The sequence below is a fragment of the Toxotes jaculatrix genome, chromosome 21 (assembly GCF_017976425.1).
Source record: "Toxotes jaculatrix isolate fToxJac2 chromosome 21, fToxJac2.pri, whole genome shotgun sequence".
NCBI lineage: Eukaryota > Metazoa > Chordata > Actinopteri > Toxotidae > Toxotes > Toxotes jaculatrix.
The window spans coordinates 10306606-10322712 of record NC_054414.1 but is presented as its reverse complement, the minus strand read 5'-3'; the positions used below and the strand labels follow the sequence as shown (position 1 = coordinate 10322712).

Genomic DNA, 16107 nt, shown 5'->3' with positions numbered 1-16107 from the left:
GTGAATGAGTGACAGAGGCACATGTCCCGGGAAGAATGCTCCTGATGTCCTTAACACAGTGTATTAGAGAGCTGGGTGTGTGCTTATGGCAGTTGGGGGCTTTTTGGAGTGCAGGGGGGAGGGGGGAAAGAGAGGTCAAAGAACATATGGAAATGAGAGGGAGGAGGAAGTTTAACTACTGACATTAAAGACGTCAAACTGAAGATGAAGTTTTCCTTTAATAAAGTCTTTATACACATATACAGGTTCATATATACCCGCACTGTTTACGTCTGCACTTGTGTGAATGTTCATGTCTTTTATTTGTGTGATAGGAAATACTATGAACAGCACTGTCTCAACAGCGAAGATAACATTTGCAGAGGAGAACATGTCAGAATGATGAATGCAGTGGACTTAAATAGAAGGAAATGGTGGTGGTATGATGATGATGGTAATCTGCACATGTGTGGTGTGTTCGATGCAGATGCGGGCAGCTGACATTCCAAACAAATGGTTTACATTTGTACATTATTACTCCAGGGTTCTGATGAAGACAGACAGAAAGGGGATTTAGATTCAGCAGAGTTGCAGGTTGTGTGAAACGAGGAGCGTTTACATTAAAACGTAGTAAGACACAGAAACACGGGGAGCAAGATGCACATGCTCACTTACATGAGTACATCTTTTTTGCACATGCAGCCATCATGAGCCGAGAGGGCAGGAGGGCAGAAGGCGATGACACCGCCTCCCACAGCGTGAGCCGCTGGCGCAATTGACAGGTGGCCCAGCCGGCTATTTACAGTAAAGGCTCCTTCAATAGCCCTGCTCCACTATGTGACCTTCAATAGAGCTCTGGCATACTGAAACTAAGCACCATGGTGCACCTTTCACACTTTCCACTATCCCTTCTCTTTACAGTATATACAACAACCTTGATTCTATGTTTTAGTCACTCTCTTCCTTGCAGATTTTCTTGTGAAGTAAATATCATTTGATCCCATAACTTATTCATTTTTATTGGTTTCTTACTTTACATTGGTCCCATATCATTTTGTTTATCTAGAGATACTTTAACCATAGCTCTATTTATCATTTCTTTATTGGGGAAACAGTTAGCCTAGCCTAAGGCTTACTGATTAAGATGTTGCATCTCAAGCCAGGCTAGCTGTTGCCCTGTTCTCAGTCTTTGTGCCAAGCTAACTGTCTCCTGGCTCATTAAAGTGGTATTAACCATTTCATCTAACTTCCAGCCAGAAAGTGAGTAAGTGTATTTACCCTCAATAAATGAACTGGCGTTATTTTCTGGTAACAGTAACCGCAGGAATGAATTTATTATACTGTATATATAATTTATTGAACAGAATAAAATAATGTAGCAAAGCAAATACATGATTTAACATTAAATTTTTTGCTAAAAGCAGCCATTTAGCCGTATAGTAATTGAACACGGAAGTATTGCAATCTGTACCTAATGTAACCTCTGTAAACAATATTATAGTTCCAATCAAACAACCAAAAATAAAACATGTAAATGTCCAGCTGCCAGCTTATGACTACAGCAATAAAGACATAATAGCATTGGCAAATTAAAAATACATAAAATATATAATACCACATCATAAATACATGCATTTGTCTTTGGCATTAGGAAAAGATGGATTGCACACTTAAAATACCTTTTGCACTTAACTCAGTACTGTAACAAGAAGTGATGATATATCTTTACCTTTTTTTTTCTTAAGTTAGAAAATCATTGAGAATCTTTGGTAAATGAGTCCAGTGATGAACACAGTAAAACTGGTAGGTGCATGGCATGAGAGCAGCCAAAGTAAAAGCACTTAATTGTTGTCTTTTACTGACCATGAGCAAGTGAAGGCATCACCAAGGTTTAATCAGGTGGAACTGGAAGAAGAAGGGACCACATCTGTGCAGAAGAACAACGATGCAACAAAAAAGTACAGTAAGGTCACTGAGAGGACAAGTTTGGTATGAATGGCTCGAGGCAAACACACCTCTGATGTTCCAACATGCCAACTGTTTTTCAGATGTGTCAAGATACACATATTTTTTTTCTCTTTGGAATTACCTCTTAATGTGGGCGGAGGCCGAGGAGGTTTGAAATTGCTGCCTTGTGCCAACGTATCCACAATCCAGCTGAGGGCATTTGAGCAATACTCCATCTGAAAACAACAAATTAGCAAAAATTACTGTGCAAACTGTAATTTCCAATCTATATATTAAAACACCTGCAGAAAAGGTCATACCATTTAGTAGGGCAAGGGGTTAATATTCCCTTTTATTTCCTGTTTATTGTACATCCTTGTAACCATATGGTGGGATTCTGTGGTCTAAATTAAAGCACATTAAAATGAGAGTTCCAGTCAATATCGGTAACTATGACCAAAGAATATGACACAGCCCCATTTGAACATAAATTTAAAGGAGTAGTTTGATATTCTATTCTATATATTCTACATATTTTTCTTTCGGGAAGATGATGAGAAGATTGATAGCACTTTGGTATCCATGTGATTTTCTATACCTTACACATTCTGTGATATCAGTATTAGGACATGATGTTCCAGTTATCATAATATATATCAAGCAGCCCTGCAATATGTAGATAGTGATATTTATTTGCCCTTTATACAGAGGTCTGTTGAGCAAGATCATCTTTGAACATAAAAAGAAGATGCAACTGGCACAAAATGATAAAACATAGTGTAAACTCAGTTAAATGTTTTGAAAATAGTAATAGTTCTTAGTAACAGTTAGTAATAATAATAATAATAATAATAGTTCATTTTACCTCATTCTCCAGAGCCCTCAGCCTGTGGTCAAAGTCTCTGCTTTCAGTCAGATGTTTAAGCACACCATCCACTCTAAAGAAGGAGACATTCACCTCAGTAAGATGCGGCCAAAAAAATAACAATTTCATTGCTAACGTATGGGAAGGTGTACGAAGGTGTGCTTACTTGACAGACATCCGTTTGAGCCTCTCGGAGTCGCTGCTTTTCTGGATCTTGTTCTGTGCGGTCAGGAAGTCCTCCTTCTGAATGGCTTCCCATGTCATTAGCCTGTTAGCTGCCTTCCCCTTTAACTGCAATACTGATAGAAATGGCAGAGGCTTTCAGTCAGTATCACTCAACTCAGCCACAGTGGTTCCTGAATCAAGCTGAAGGCATTGTAGAAGTAAATCATGGCTGCTACAGCAGATGCTACATATTAGGTCAACTATAAAACACCTGACACATTTAAAGTTTGCAAAGAGTAATAACTTTATTACATTAATTAGACACACTTGTTCAAATACTGACCAAAGTGGTGGATCTTGATCGAGGGCACCTTGCGGATGACCCTCTTGATGAAGAGATTGAGGTGAGAGAGGATGATGAAAGGAGGTGCCAGGGAAGGACGGGAGTGGTACTGAACAATCAGGTTGTAGCGCTGGAACTTCCAGTAGATGTCGCTGTTCGCCTGCACTTCAGAGAAGGTGTAGCTGTGTGGACACAGACAGGGCAAAGAGTGTTGTGTAGCAGTCGGCTTGTCCGTGTAGCCACAGAGACAGACTGACAGATGCTCATGTCCTAGTACTTTACCTGAACATGGCGATGAGGAGGTTGATGAGCAGGATGTTGGTGACCAGCAGATAAACGACCAGCAGGATTACCACCAGCCAGTTACTATACAGAATTCGGCATGGCTCTGCACCACCCTGAATCAATGTCACGTTGTCTGTGCAGGCCACGTCCCACTCCTTCCCCACTGGGATAGATATTAAAAAACAGAAAAGATTAAAATATGTCATGTGGAGAAAAAAAAAAACTCCAGTACAGGCTGCAGAAAATCATATACTTCATTCTTGAAACCATAACATTTTTTTTTATCTAGTTACACCCTGCACACACAAACATTTATACCATCCATCTCTTCCACAGGGATCTGTCCAAAAATGTGCAAATACGGCCTGTAGAAAACCCGGCGGAAGATGCGATCCAGGCGAGGGTCGTAGGAATAAATCAGAGCCTGGTTGGCTACTCCGTAAGCCATGAGCCACACCCCCAGGAAGAAGAGGAAGAAGAAAACATCCTTCATCTGAGCAGGAGAAATCAATTGTCTTGTTGTCATTTGAACTACCACTATCATACTTCATAAGGTTAGTCAAATGTCAAGCTGTCTTTTGATATTTCTCACCATCTTGCCAACAATGATGATTTTTGGTCCCAGCTGTTTGTGAATGGCAAAGATGTGAATGAGGCGGAGGGTGAAGACCATGTAGTCCACACACAGGATGTTCCGGCCAAATTCATACGACCAGTGGAACATCCTGAAACACAGAGTGAAGCAAATAAGCTGTGTAACAGCAACACCAAGTGGCCACCACCGAAAGTGAGCGGCGTGTGTGACGCTTTGAATTTACAGGACTCAGAACAGGAATTTATGAGATGATTTCAGGGAAAAGCATGTCTGCCATATATTAATGCACTATTATGTTGATTTTGTCAGATTTCTTTCTTATTTTTCCAGCCTCTTCCTGCTCTGGCAATTACTATAATAACCTCAAAAATGCAGAAACATAAAACTAATGCAGCTTAGTGGAAACAACCAGTTACAACAACAACAACAATAATAATAATAATAATAAATATGATGATATACATGCTCTGTGTGCAATCCCACCTGCAGATTAGTCCTATTATGAACAGCGTGATGGCAATGAGGTCGCACTTGTTCCACACATCCTGAATGTAGACTCTGACCCTCTGACGGCAAGTCATCGTCCCCAAAAAGAACGTCTTGGAGAAGAAAAGACCAACTTAATAAATCAGTTTAACTCGAAACTGTGCAAGATAATACACTGAGTTGTTTCATCAGCACTGTATCCTATATAAAGCACATATAAACTTTTTGATGATACATAGTTAGAAACAGAATAACGAACAGTGTTTTCAGCTGCCATCTCTTTGAGATCATTTTCAAGGATGGGTGAAATCCTTTTAGTGTAACACTTCATAAAATAATTTTATGCTTAGTGTTTGATGTGCCCAAATACACAATCAATGCTTTTGAATAACTACATTTAAGTATTCTGTTTAACAGACACTCTGTTTCAAGTAGATGTGTTAAACATAAAGCACGACATAAGATTTCTGTCTGCACTCACCTCCCGGATCTCCTCACACACAATGGTGAACACCCAGAAGTACAGCACATACTCAGTGATGGCGGGACCCGAAGGTGGAGGGGGCATAAAGTCCACCAACAGCACGTAGGCAAAAAGCAGGAGGAAGAGGAAGTACATCAGGACGTTGCCCAAAAATGAGGTGACAGGCGCAAACCAGAACTGACGCCATCTTGACACTATGAATGGGCGTTTTGGTGGTCTGTGCGTGCGAGGTATCCCTGTAAGGAGGGTCATTGAACATGGATTAGTAGCTGATCATGGTCACGACTGCTAAAATAATTATTTCTCCAATCACTCCTCTGTTATGCAAATGACAACACTTTTTTCTTTAGAGGTACTGTGGTTAAGGAGGACTCACCTTTGATGGTTACTGTCCTGGGAGTAGTTGCTTCTTGCGAGTCAGCTTCACTGGTATAACAACAAAACAACTGTGATGAATCGGCACAGTACAACAAATGCAACGCAGTGTGGTCTCATTCAAAACTGCAAAACCAGTGCACCCAATTCACTTAGCATGATTTAAAAAAATGTAGTAAGAGTAGAACTTACATGTGCTTGATGTCAGAGAAAGAGAAGATGGTGGTGCCATAAAGGCTGTCGTTGTCACGGCCCAGCCCGTCCTCGTTAGGCTTCTCCTCCTCTTGCTGCTGGTCCTCACGTTTCCTACGAAGAGGAGTATGTTATAAAATTGTCAACATACATACACCAGAGATACCACTAAATAAAAAACACAAAGAAAATTTGTGCTGGAAATCAAATTAAGGAGAGTTCTGCAATCACAAACTTTAAACAAAGAAATTAAAGAACGGGGTTGTCAAAAAAACAAACAAAAAAAAAACACTGAGTGTGGAATATGTGGACTTTACCTGAAGGAGATAAAGTTGGTGTAGCAGAGGACAGGGCAGAAGAAGGTGAGCAGGAGCTTCCACACCTCCGTGTTCCTCTTCATGTCACCCCACCAGATCTGGGACAACAGAGACTGGAGGACAAGAGATCATTTATGTTATTTGAAACTATGGTATCGCTGTTACTCAGCTTCTCTTTACAAGTAATGACTGATTTTAATATGAGGAAGAACAGGTGGGTACAATTTATTTGGGGACAATTTATTATTTATTATAATTTATTATTTATTATAATTTATTAAGTAGTGACTTAGTGCCACTGTGTATTTAATTTTTCAGTCATACATGTGAAAACGGTGACACACCTGTACTCCGTCATTGCTGAAGAAAAGTCGTGCGTCGGCGCTCATGCCCATCTGGAGGCAGGTCGTACCACCCCAGACTGGAGACTCCCTAATCAGCAGGGTGAAAGAGCGACTCTCAATGCTCCGATAGCAACAACTGAAAATGTCTGAGAAGTAAGAAAGACAAGTTAAGACAGAGTTTGGTTAGAAGGAAGATATAAATGAATGTGACTTCAAAAAAAGTTAAGAAATTAGTTAGTCATCATGCAATGCACTGCTTAATCTGATGCAGAGTTTACACCCCTGAAACACCAACCCATTACCGAAACAAACATAAAGACTTCTAAAAAGAAAACAGATAAATCACTCGTGCTACCTCATTTACAAACTATGAGGATGGGAAATCTAATATCTGATTATTATAATAATCAGATATTATTAGTGAGTGATCACTGTTATTAGTGAGTGACACATTCACAATCTTACCATTTGCCAGATTCTCAAATTTCTGGGCCAGTTCTTTCATGGACAGTTTGGTCTCTGTCTCCATCTCCAGCTTGGACAGTTCTCTCAGGATCTTACAACCGCTCAGAGCACTCAGCACTGACTCCCCTGCCTGGGAGAAACAGGGAGGGGTATCAGAGAAGCTCCTTTTTAAACAGGTACTGATGGTCACAAACACCTGTCAGTTAGGGTTAATTGACTTCTGCAGGAGAAGGTTGTCAGTCATGTGCTCTTTTCAAACAAATTCAACATGATCAAGTGAATTTTTGTTTCAGAAATTTTACCATCTCCCAGAAGAAAGTGGCCATCTTGCTGCGGTTCTGCAGGACAGCCCAGATGAAGAGCGAGGCCCAGGGAAACAGACAGCGTCTCTCTCGATACAAGCAGTCTCCACGCAGCAGCTTACTGGCACGCTGGGGTGAATGAAAAAAACTTAACTAAGGGGGTATTGGGTCAAAGTTGAGAAAGCATCAGTGAGAGTTGGCATCTCGCTCACATTTCCTCTTTAAAACAATACAACAATACTTTATTATCTTTGATATACACTTTTATTATCAGGTGCACCTGCAGAATCTAATACCTACCCATTTACACACACGAGGGGGCAGAACATTCTAAAAACACCACTATAACAATGTCAAAAAAAACTTTGTGAGTTTATTTTATGGCTGAGTTGTAATGAATTTTACAGGTGTAGCTAATCAAGTGGCCACTGAGTGTGTGTCTACATTTTTATAAGTTAAGAGTACCCTAAGAGCCCTCCTCTTGGATGTCATCTGTTCTAATCCCAAAGCATCGTAGTAGAACGGCTTGCAGACGTCACCCATTAACAGTTCCAGGACCCTCGACACCTGAGGAAAGAGAAAAGTTTCCTTCACATTATTTTTGATTTGATTTCAGCAAAACCAGAGGCATAAAGAAAAGAAAAAAGACCAGAAAAAACACCTCAAAAAGGCTGATCTCCGTCACTGGCCCACTCTGTATCTTCTCTGCTGCCATTTTGGAAGGAGAGCCCTGCTCTCTGGACAGTGTAGAAACAGGTGCTGTAGTTCCAAGCCGCTCCGTGAGGTGGTGCTGGAGCAGCTGGTAAAGAAGTGTCCCATCAGCAGCAGAGCGGTAGAGGCTTTCCAACCTGCTATAAGTCAGGTATTCCAGGATGTTGAGGCCATTCTCAATGAAAAGACGCACAAACTGAGGCTTGTCGTTGACCAGGGCATCTGTCATTGAGTCTTCCAGGTCTTCATGCTATTAGATGAAGGGGATCATTTATCAGGAAGGTTTCAATGCAATACTAAAAAAGGAAAAGATATTTTTTTATCAACAATACCATTGCACATCTATCAGGCCTTCCTGCTAGTAGACTGCAAGTGGTACAAAAAACTAATATATCTATTTCATAGTGGTAGTATTTGTCTGAATGCAACATCCAATGTGTTATCTTTTTCCCCCCTCACCCTCCACTGGATGTCACCATTGAAGAGTTCGCTCTTGGCGATGTCGACCCTGTTCCATGTGACCGCTAGCTTCAGTTCTTCACTGTAAGGGCTGGCATCGACTGATGCACGGTGCTTGCTAGCTGAAGAACACAGTCACACCACAAACATCAAAATAAGCAGGTGTTTTCATGGAAATCATCCGAAATCTTCATAATACAAAAATTAGTATTAACACATTAGTATGTACCTCCCACTAAGGCTTTGAGCAGGACAGTATCAAAGTCATTTGGGCCCTCCTGCTCTCCATGGTAGATCGTGATGAAATCTCTGTTCTGGTAGATACTCAGAGCCTGAAGACCCCAAAAATAAGAAGGAAGAAAAAAAATGGCATTTTAAATAAATGAGCACAAAATTTTCGTAATACTAAAAAAGAAATATACTGATGAAGATTGGTGACAAAGGGTATTGTCAAACACATGATTAAGTGCATTGGCTTCCCATGCTGAATGAGAAGGATATCAGACATTCAAAGGTTTCATCATGGCATTTGAATCTAAGGGCCGACACTAACAAGTAGAAATGAATAAGACTAATATAAGAGTGTAACTCCAATCAGTCCCTACTTCAGAGGATTGCAAATGTCAACACAATTGGATTTTAAGCACTGATTATGTTAGTTTCAATAAACGTTAGGGTCCTGATGAGTCAATAACATGCCACATACCTCTGAGGCAGCACATGATTATGGTGTTACATAAACACAATGTCTCTGTGGAGCTGATGAGCTCTGTAGCTATAAAAATAGGCACATCTGATCATCAGTGGAGCCCATTGTAACAGAGACATTTCAGCATGAAAAACACAGCTAATAACTTTTGTAACAGACAGATTTAGTTAAGCTAATGCAAGAATTAAAAATACAAATTCAGTTAGTCAAATGCTGCTGTCTATATGCAATATATCCAAATCATTTTCAGACTTTTATGTTACAAAAATAAGCCTATTATGCCACAAAACCACCAGCAGTGAGTCAGTTAACTGTGGAGAAGCAAGAAGAAACTAATAACAGCCAGCAGTTTCAGGAATCTGCCTCAAACTGAGACCAGAAGTAGACTGAGAAAGAGTCTACAAAGTCTACAGGGCAACAAGCTGGTTATTTAGCTGTCCTTAGAGTCTTAGCAGCAGTGGGACTAAAGATGTGAGCTTTCCCTGAGGGTTGTGCTGGAAGAAAGACTATGGGGTCATAAATCAAAAGACTTCATCCACTTGGGAGCATACATATGTTCAGCAAGTGTACTGGCCATCTGCCTGTTACATTCTGAAATCTTTCGTGTGAGTAAAATTGGAATCTTGACCCCATGGCTAAAAAAAAAAAAAAAAAAAAAAAAAAAAACACAGATCACTAAGGACATTTGAGAGTCTCTGAGACCATGAATATCACTGCTAAATTCCATGGCAACCCAGTCAGTAGCTGTCCACATCAAATCCCTCATAAACGGCACAATAACGACAGACGGCTCTGTCCATGGCTCTTACTCGTTCAACTAGTTTGTCCGTCTCCGCTTCGGAAGGGAAGTACTTTTTAACCCGTTCTGCCACTCTGTCTTTCAGATCCACACTGGGACCCGCCTCGCCATCACCCTCGCTGGAAGACTGGGCCCCCGGGGCCGACGACAGGTTCTCCAAGACATCAGTCAAGAAGTCAGCCATGCCCCCTGAGCCGGCCAGCACCAGCCAGGGCATGGAGTTTTTCAGAGAAAGATCCACTCTCTGGTTGAAATTAGGAAAAGAAAGAGAGAGAGGGACGTTTTTTATTTGGAATACAGGGGCATAGTAAAAAAAGCGGACTTAGTTAATACTAACCTAATTATCTCTTTTATCATAAAGAACACTGACTGTACCTCCAGCATACTTGCTTCTCCAGATATCAGCATACAAAGGACAGGGATGTCAATGCTGCCACTGCCTGCAGAAATACAAACTTTTTTTTTTGCAAATTCATGCTGTGCATTGGTAAATGATTTGCTCATGCTGACTCGGCCGACACTACTTTCACATTTGCAAATTATCAAATTGCATATCTCTCTTGTAACACAAGAGCTGAGTAACAACACAGCCGCAGAAAGAGCACCCTGTTCAAGTTTTGACTGTGCTTGGTTTTACATGTTGGAGAGCAAATTCATGCAGTGGCATGCAATGGCTTTTATCCAGCAGATACCAAAGGATCATCTTTTCATCACATGCATTAATGGATGCTCACCACAAGAGGGCCTGACAACTTGAAATCAGGGTTGAACGTGAAAGAGGATGTTCATGGTTGGAAAAGCAAATCTCTCATGTAGCAGCAGAAAAGAGTCGCAGATCAGCTGTTTAATTTAGTCACAATCTGAATACATTTCAGATTATGTTTTATCGCTCTTCAAGCATGCATGCTGATTTCCCATATCCAGATCTACTAGCCATTCTAATGAATGAACAACAACACAACAAAAGCAAAAATATTTAAGCCTACTTCCTGAGGTCACAAGTGTCATACTTTTTAGCACCACCCATAAATGATTTCTTTATGCCATCTCTCACCCCAGATGCCTGTGCGCTGGTGGGAGATGTAGTCCTCCAGTTTGGCCCTGAACCCTGTATCCCCTCCTCTGCGTCCCACACTCCCATCATCTACCAGCAGAAAGGCCTGATAGTTGTGGTCAAGGCAACAGGAGTCCCGGCTCGCATTCTGGACATAGTACTTAGCAGGAAAGCTGCCCTGCAAAAGACGAAGAACACTGAGAAGATTACTGAACAGTTTCTTCTACTAAAGCTAAAAAAAAACCTACAATGCATTGGATATCTGGATTTAGTGGATAGTCCTACTGTGTTTTAATAGGACATGATCCCAGAGCAAGAGTACAGCAATTCAATCAAGACTCCAGATTAAGAATAGATGTTTTAACCTTACTTTATACATTTAAAGATGAAGTAGAAAATTATTTAAGTCCAAATATACCCATATAATTAATGTAAATCACACATTTGGAATGTAACAGAGAAGTGAATCGCCCACTCCCTACTTTTAATTTATTTCCTGCTAGAATAATTTGCAACTGAAAAAACATAAAAGAAAATGCTAATTAACCCTAATATTCCAGAGAGATTGCTGTATGTGACAAGATATGTTTCAGAGAGTAAAGAAATTGGTAAATATGTCAGTTCCAGTACAACCTGAGGGTTGACCAGCTGCTGTCGGTTGTGCACCAGGCCCCAGGGAGCGATGCCCAGTGCCACCACCTTGCTGAGGGAGACCGAGGAGGCTGCGGTGGCATGATCCCTCACTGCCTCTCCAACACATCTCCCCACACCTTCACGCAAGCCTGCCGTCAGGATCCACGCTCCTGTGTGGACAAATTTAACAGGGAATGTGAGAAGAAGTGAGAAACTGAGGACTTGAACGATTACCTCCAATGCATTCCACAACAGGCAGTGCTATCTGATCAGATTATTCAGTAAAGAAATCAAAACCAGATGGAAACACAAGGAAGGGAAACGCTCTATGGATTCCATGTAGCATTCTATGCTTTCCCCTTATGTGTGTTCATGTGTACACCTGAATGTTTTTGTTTTTGACCTGGGGCCTCAGAGAGAACAGCCAGTTGAAGTGACCTCAAATGATGGGAGATCAAAATCACTGTGTGCCACCTGTACTTGGCACAGCAGTCGGGAGGAAACAGCCATTGTAGTACCAAATTAAGATCGGACCCTAGAGAGTCATGTCGTGTAATGGTACTGCATTTTGTAACAGCTAGATTTTTCCAGCTAAAACCACAATAAGTAAGTTCTGTGTCTTCCAAGAAAGTGTATATTCGTCATTTTAGATTTATCTTCTTACCGCACTGGCCTGTGACGGAGAAAGATTTTAGATATTTATCAGTTGCTTGGAGATGCTTACAAACATAAGAAGCATATGACTTCCCGTGAAAACCCTTACACAAGCAACAAATATCAGTTATCAGATTTAAATGGTACTTCATTTTTTAATATATATTGCTGATTCTGTTTTTTTGACCTCTAAAGAAAAAAATCATCACAAAACATACAAGATGCAGACAAAATAATATGATCACCTCGTGAAAAAGGACCATGTTAAATGTCAGTTTAATCATACTTATAAATACTGCCATATTGAAGTGTACAATTAGCATCTGTGCCCAAATGAAAGGTAGCTACATCAGTCAAAATCACTTCATATGTTGAAGGGGAACAGTCTGTAAAAACAAAGACAATTTATTTCACTGGTTGCAGCTAACTGATATTATCAAGATGCTGTAAACAGTGTATGAGTTTGGCAATACTGTAAACTGGCTTGCAACCTATGATCCCCCTTTGTTTGAAGCGGTGATTAAATTACTTCAAAGTCACACTCTGCTTTCATGATGTGTTTACCTGTGCTCTGTGAGGCTTTCACCAGTCCCTGCCTGAGGACCTCCCGTACCCAGGTCTTCACCTTTGTCCTTCCTTCTCCACCCACTACAGAAACTACAAGATTGGGCGCAGGCAGGCCCCAATGGGCTGTCATCAGAGTGTAGACCATAGATGGAGGCGTGTCCCATGACAGACGCAGGAACTGAGATACCCAAGAGAAACAAAGTGTACAGTTGATTGAGTAACACATGATCCAAAAGACTACTAAGACTTAAAAAAATAAAACACTGTGTTGATAAAACATGCTAAGTCATACTACAAGTGCCTTCGCTTGGTTATGATAAACCAAAGGAGCGTCTTAGTAAGTGATCTCACTCTCAGGGCATCATGTTTGTTTATTCAAGTGCAGCTGCAGGTTAAAGGTTAGGAAAAGCAACCATGCTCACTACTACAGCTCTTGGTGTATTTGAATCATTACTTGGCTCAACTTTAGAAGCATTTGTCTTAAAAAAAAAAAAAAAAAAACACACACATACATAACACTACAGATTTTATAAGAAACTGTAAGCATTTAGAGAACATTTGTCGGGTTGACAGAAAAACACCCACATAGCTATGCCTCTTGCTGGCTCCTGCAAACTGCAGCTCTCCAAAGGCATCAGTGGGGGACTCAGAGGAGTGCTGGGCGCTGTCCCAGTGGTTGACGATCGCAGAGCTGAAATAGTCACCGAGAGCCACAGACGCATGGGCATCTCTCGCACCCCCACACTGGCAAAACGCACCATTGCTGAAAGAAGTGAGAGGATAATATAACACTGTGAAAATATGATCATCCTATGATGCTTCACCACATCCACTGGAAAGACAATGACAAAGGTGCTCCACAGAGTTTACAGTACCTGAAAGAATCTTCTACAAAGGTGGTGCACACTCTTTTCTTTATGATTTTGGGGATCCAACTCTGAAAAAAATTTTGAACAGGTTAATAAAACTGAATTTATGTACAGGCTGTTTCAAATTCTGAGCCTCTCCTTGTATGCCTGGAAAACATGTTGTTGCAGGGTGTGGGAAACTCTGTTCAAATGAGAAATGTTGACTTTGGCTCAGTGAAATACCTGATGATAGGCTGGTGAGACGTGCTGCGCCTGAACACCTGACTGTGACTTCTGACGCGGTGCTGTAGTTTCAGCTCAAGAGAAAGTGTGGATGCCTGTGTGTGGTGGGCATGCAGCTGTCTTTAGTTCTTTCGGCACATTCTGCTGGACAACTGCAAAACTACTCAGCAAACAAAGGGGCCCCACTGGACTCTTTTCACTACTTGAAACTTGGCAGGACTCTTTTTACAACTGTGAAATTAACTCAAGAGTTTCTTTTCATCTAAAGACACTGATTCCCAATCCACTGTTGTGGCATAGGTATGTGTTCATGTGAATGCACACTGTCTCACAGGGTTGTTTTTTTTTTTTTACAGGTAAAAATAAGGAAAACCACGTGTAGCTTCTAACAGGCTGGCTCCATCCCATTTAGCTGTGCCAGCAGCCCTGTGTGCGATCCAGTGGGCACACCACCACAGGCTGTAAAACACAACACCTGAGTCCTGGGATTGGCACGACTAAACGAAAAGCGGCCACCATTAATGTTAATATTAGCTGAGCCGGTGCCTGTCAAGTGTAAAACATTTACGCAACTTTTACATCTTGGTTTATTTTTGTCGTTTGAAAGCTGATATCGCGATATTTACGGTGATTTCTCACAGCTTTGACTTAACGTATACACAAAAGTTATGGAGTGGCGAATGTAAATTTGGTTAGCTAGTGAAACTGAGGAGTGCACACAATGGCGTGTAAAAGACAGTGTTTGTTTTACGGTTAAGCAAACGCAATTGTAACATTGGGGGGAAAAAAAACAAACGTTGACCGGCTAATTAAATCGTAAAACCGTCCACGGTGCTGTCCGCCACAACAACGCCAACGTTAGCTTTACTTCCGCAGGTTTGACAAGCAACTTAACTACACACAGTGTCAACACACACGGACAGAAACTAGCCGACAGTGGCTACAAAATGTTTACACACACACAAACACATACACACACACTGGACACGCTGTTCCACTCGGTTTTCCAAAACCAGGCTCTAAATTGTGAAACATTATCTTACTACACGGCCAACTGAGACGTGCTGTCCAAAGCACGGGCAGTAACTATCTTTACAACTTCCACTATGTAAATTCCCAACTCCGCATTAATCTCTTCGCAGCTGTAGTCTTTGCCAAAGCGCCCACTCAGTCACAACAGCCACCAAATGACTTTATGGAAAGCCTACCCACCTGGTCCTTCTCAGATTTACTGATTTTGGTTCCGCCGCCTCCTCCTCCTCCACCTTCTGTGTCTCGCATGTTTTGGTTTTCTTCCCTTCTTTGCTGTTCGATTCAGAGGGAGATAAGGGGGGAGGGAGGGGAGGACTTCAGGATTTCTTTCTGACCATTCTTCAGTCGGTACATTAATGTAGTGTACTGCTGAAGCCGAAAATGTCCGAATCTGTGTGAATGGGAAAGCGTCTCCCCGCAGCCAGACAAAGGAGGAACACAGTGGGTGCAGCACAGACAACACAATTTGCACATGCCATCCTCCGCACTTTGAAAATAGGTGGGGCTAGTCAAAACCACACACCTGAATACCTGCGGTGTGAGCTAGGCCACTGTTGATTGTAACCCTGTATAACATGATTTCTCTGCGTTGATCACTGAAGACACACAGCTGTAGCAGACAGACAACTCAAGGCACACATGCTTGTGCACTGAGCAATTCACTACTGTCATGGCTGCCTAAAAATATCACATTCTCAGGACTGGATTAAGAAGTGGAGCAATGAAAAAAAAAATCAGCTTTCAGATTTCAATCATAATATCCACTCAATCAAATTAAATAAAAATTCAGAACCAAGAACCACATTCCCAGGCACATTTAGTGCAGGGCCTCAGCTCCGGTGTGACATTATTATTGTGGGGCCGTTCTCTACCTTTGCATTTTTCCTCAATTCCACCTGAGCAGGTCAATCCATGTACGCATAAACCATAACTCCACATGCTTGTTTATATTAAATATTTATTGTATAATACATTTAAATATTGCAGACTTTAGATTTTTAAAAAAGGAATATGATTTCACACAACAGTCATACATCCACATTCCATGTGGTTAATGAGCATAAATCTATTATAAGTACCAGTCAGTCAGAACATACACAGAGATATTTGGTTGTAAATAGGTGGAGACTTATGTTGAGAACTCTCCACCTCCTTAGTCCATAAGTGTTGTTGTTCCTCTCAGCCCTATCTGCCGTATCCCTGAGGGTCGCTGGCCTTTTTCGACTTATCTTTTCCACTTGTTTTGCTGAAGAT

At 41.3% G+C, this 16107-nt stretch overlaps 1 protein-coding gene across 2 annotated transcripts; it reads right to left on the bottom strand.

Annotated features, from left to right (window-relative positions):
- Nucleotides 1-205: 205 nt before the first annotated feature.
- On the bottom strand, nt 206-15278 carry LOC121201150 (transient receptor potential cation channel subfamily M member 4-like). Of its 2 annotated transcripts, XM_041066827.1 has the most exons (29): nt 15034-15278; nt 13606-13667; nt 13316-13493; nt 12728-12908; nt 11510-11679; nt 10877-11054; nt 10198-10262; nt 9833-10066; nt 8544-8646; nt 8315-8436; nt 7806-8105; nt 7610-7711; nt 7145-7273; nt 6843-6972; nt 6378-6523; nt 6034-6146; nt 5717-5830; nt 5526-5575; nt 5147-5385; nt 4663-4778; nt 4177-4309; nt 3903-4077; nt 3582-3747; nt 3300-3481; nt 2958-3090; nt 2792-2864; nt 2069-2162; nt 1843-1906; nt 206-526 (listed from the first exon to the last, which is right to left on the bottom strand). In XM_041066827.1, exons 1-28 carry the CDS (start codon nt 15100-15102, stop codon nt 1875-1877), a joined length of 3789 nt encoding a protein of 1262 aa, XP_040922761.1. In that variant the 5' UTR covers nt 15103-15278; the 3' UTR covers nt 206-526; nt 1843-1874. The 2 variants fall into 2 exon arrangements, with proteins under 2 accessions (XP_040922761.1, XP_040922760.1); XM_041066826.1 differs by lacking the exon at nt 206-526 and having other exon boundaries at nt 543-1906.
- Between the last annotated feature and the right edge of the window lie 829 nt (nt 15279-16107).

What these genes read in the sequence shown, in the direction of transcription:
- LOC121201150 (XM_041066827.1), bottom strand. Translation starts at nt 15,102, where the DNA reads ATGCGAGACACAGAAGGTGGAGGAGGAGGAGGCGGCGGAACCAAAATC. An exon ending in CCCTGTGGAAGAGATGGATG is followed by an intron (nt 3,748 to 3,902) that starts GTATAAATGTTT and finishes TATCTATCCCAG; the next exon opens with TGGGGAAGGAGTGGGACGTG. An exon ending in CTCAAACGGATGTCTGTCAA is followed by an intron (nt 2,865 to 2,957) that starts GTAAGCACACCT and finishes CTCCTTCTTTAG; the next exon opens with AGTGGATGGTGTGCTTAAAC.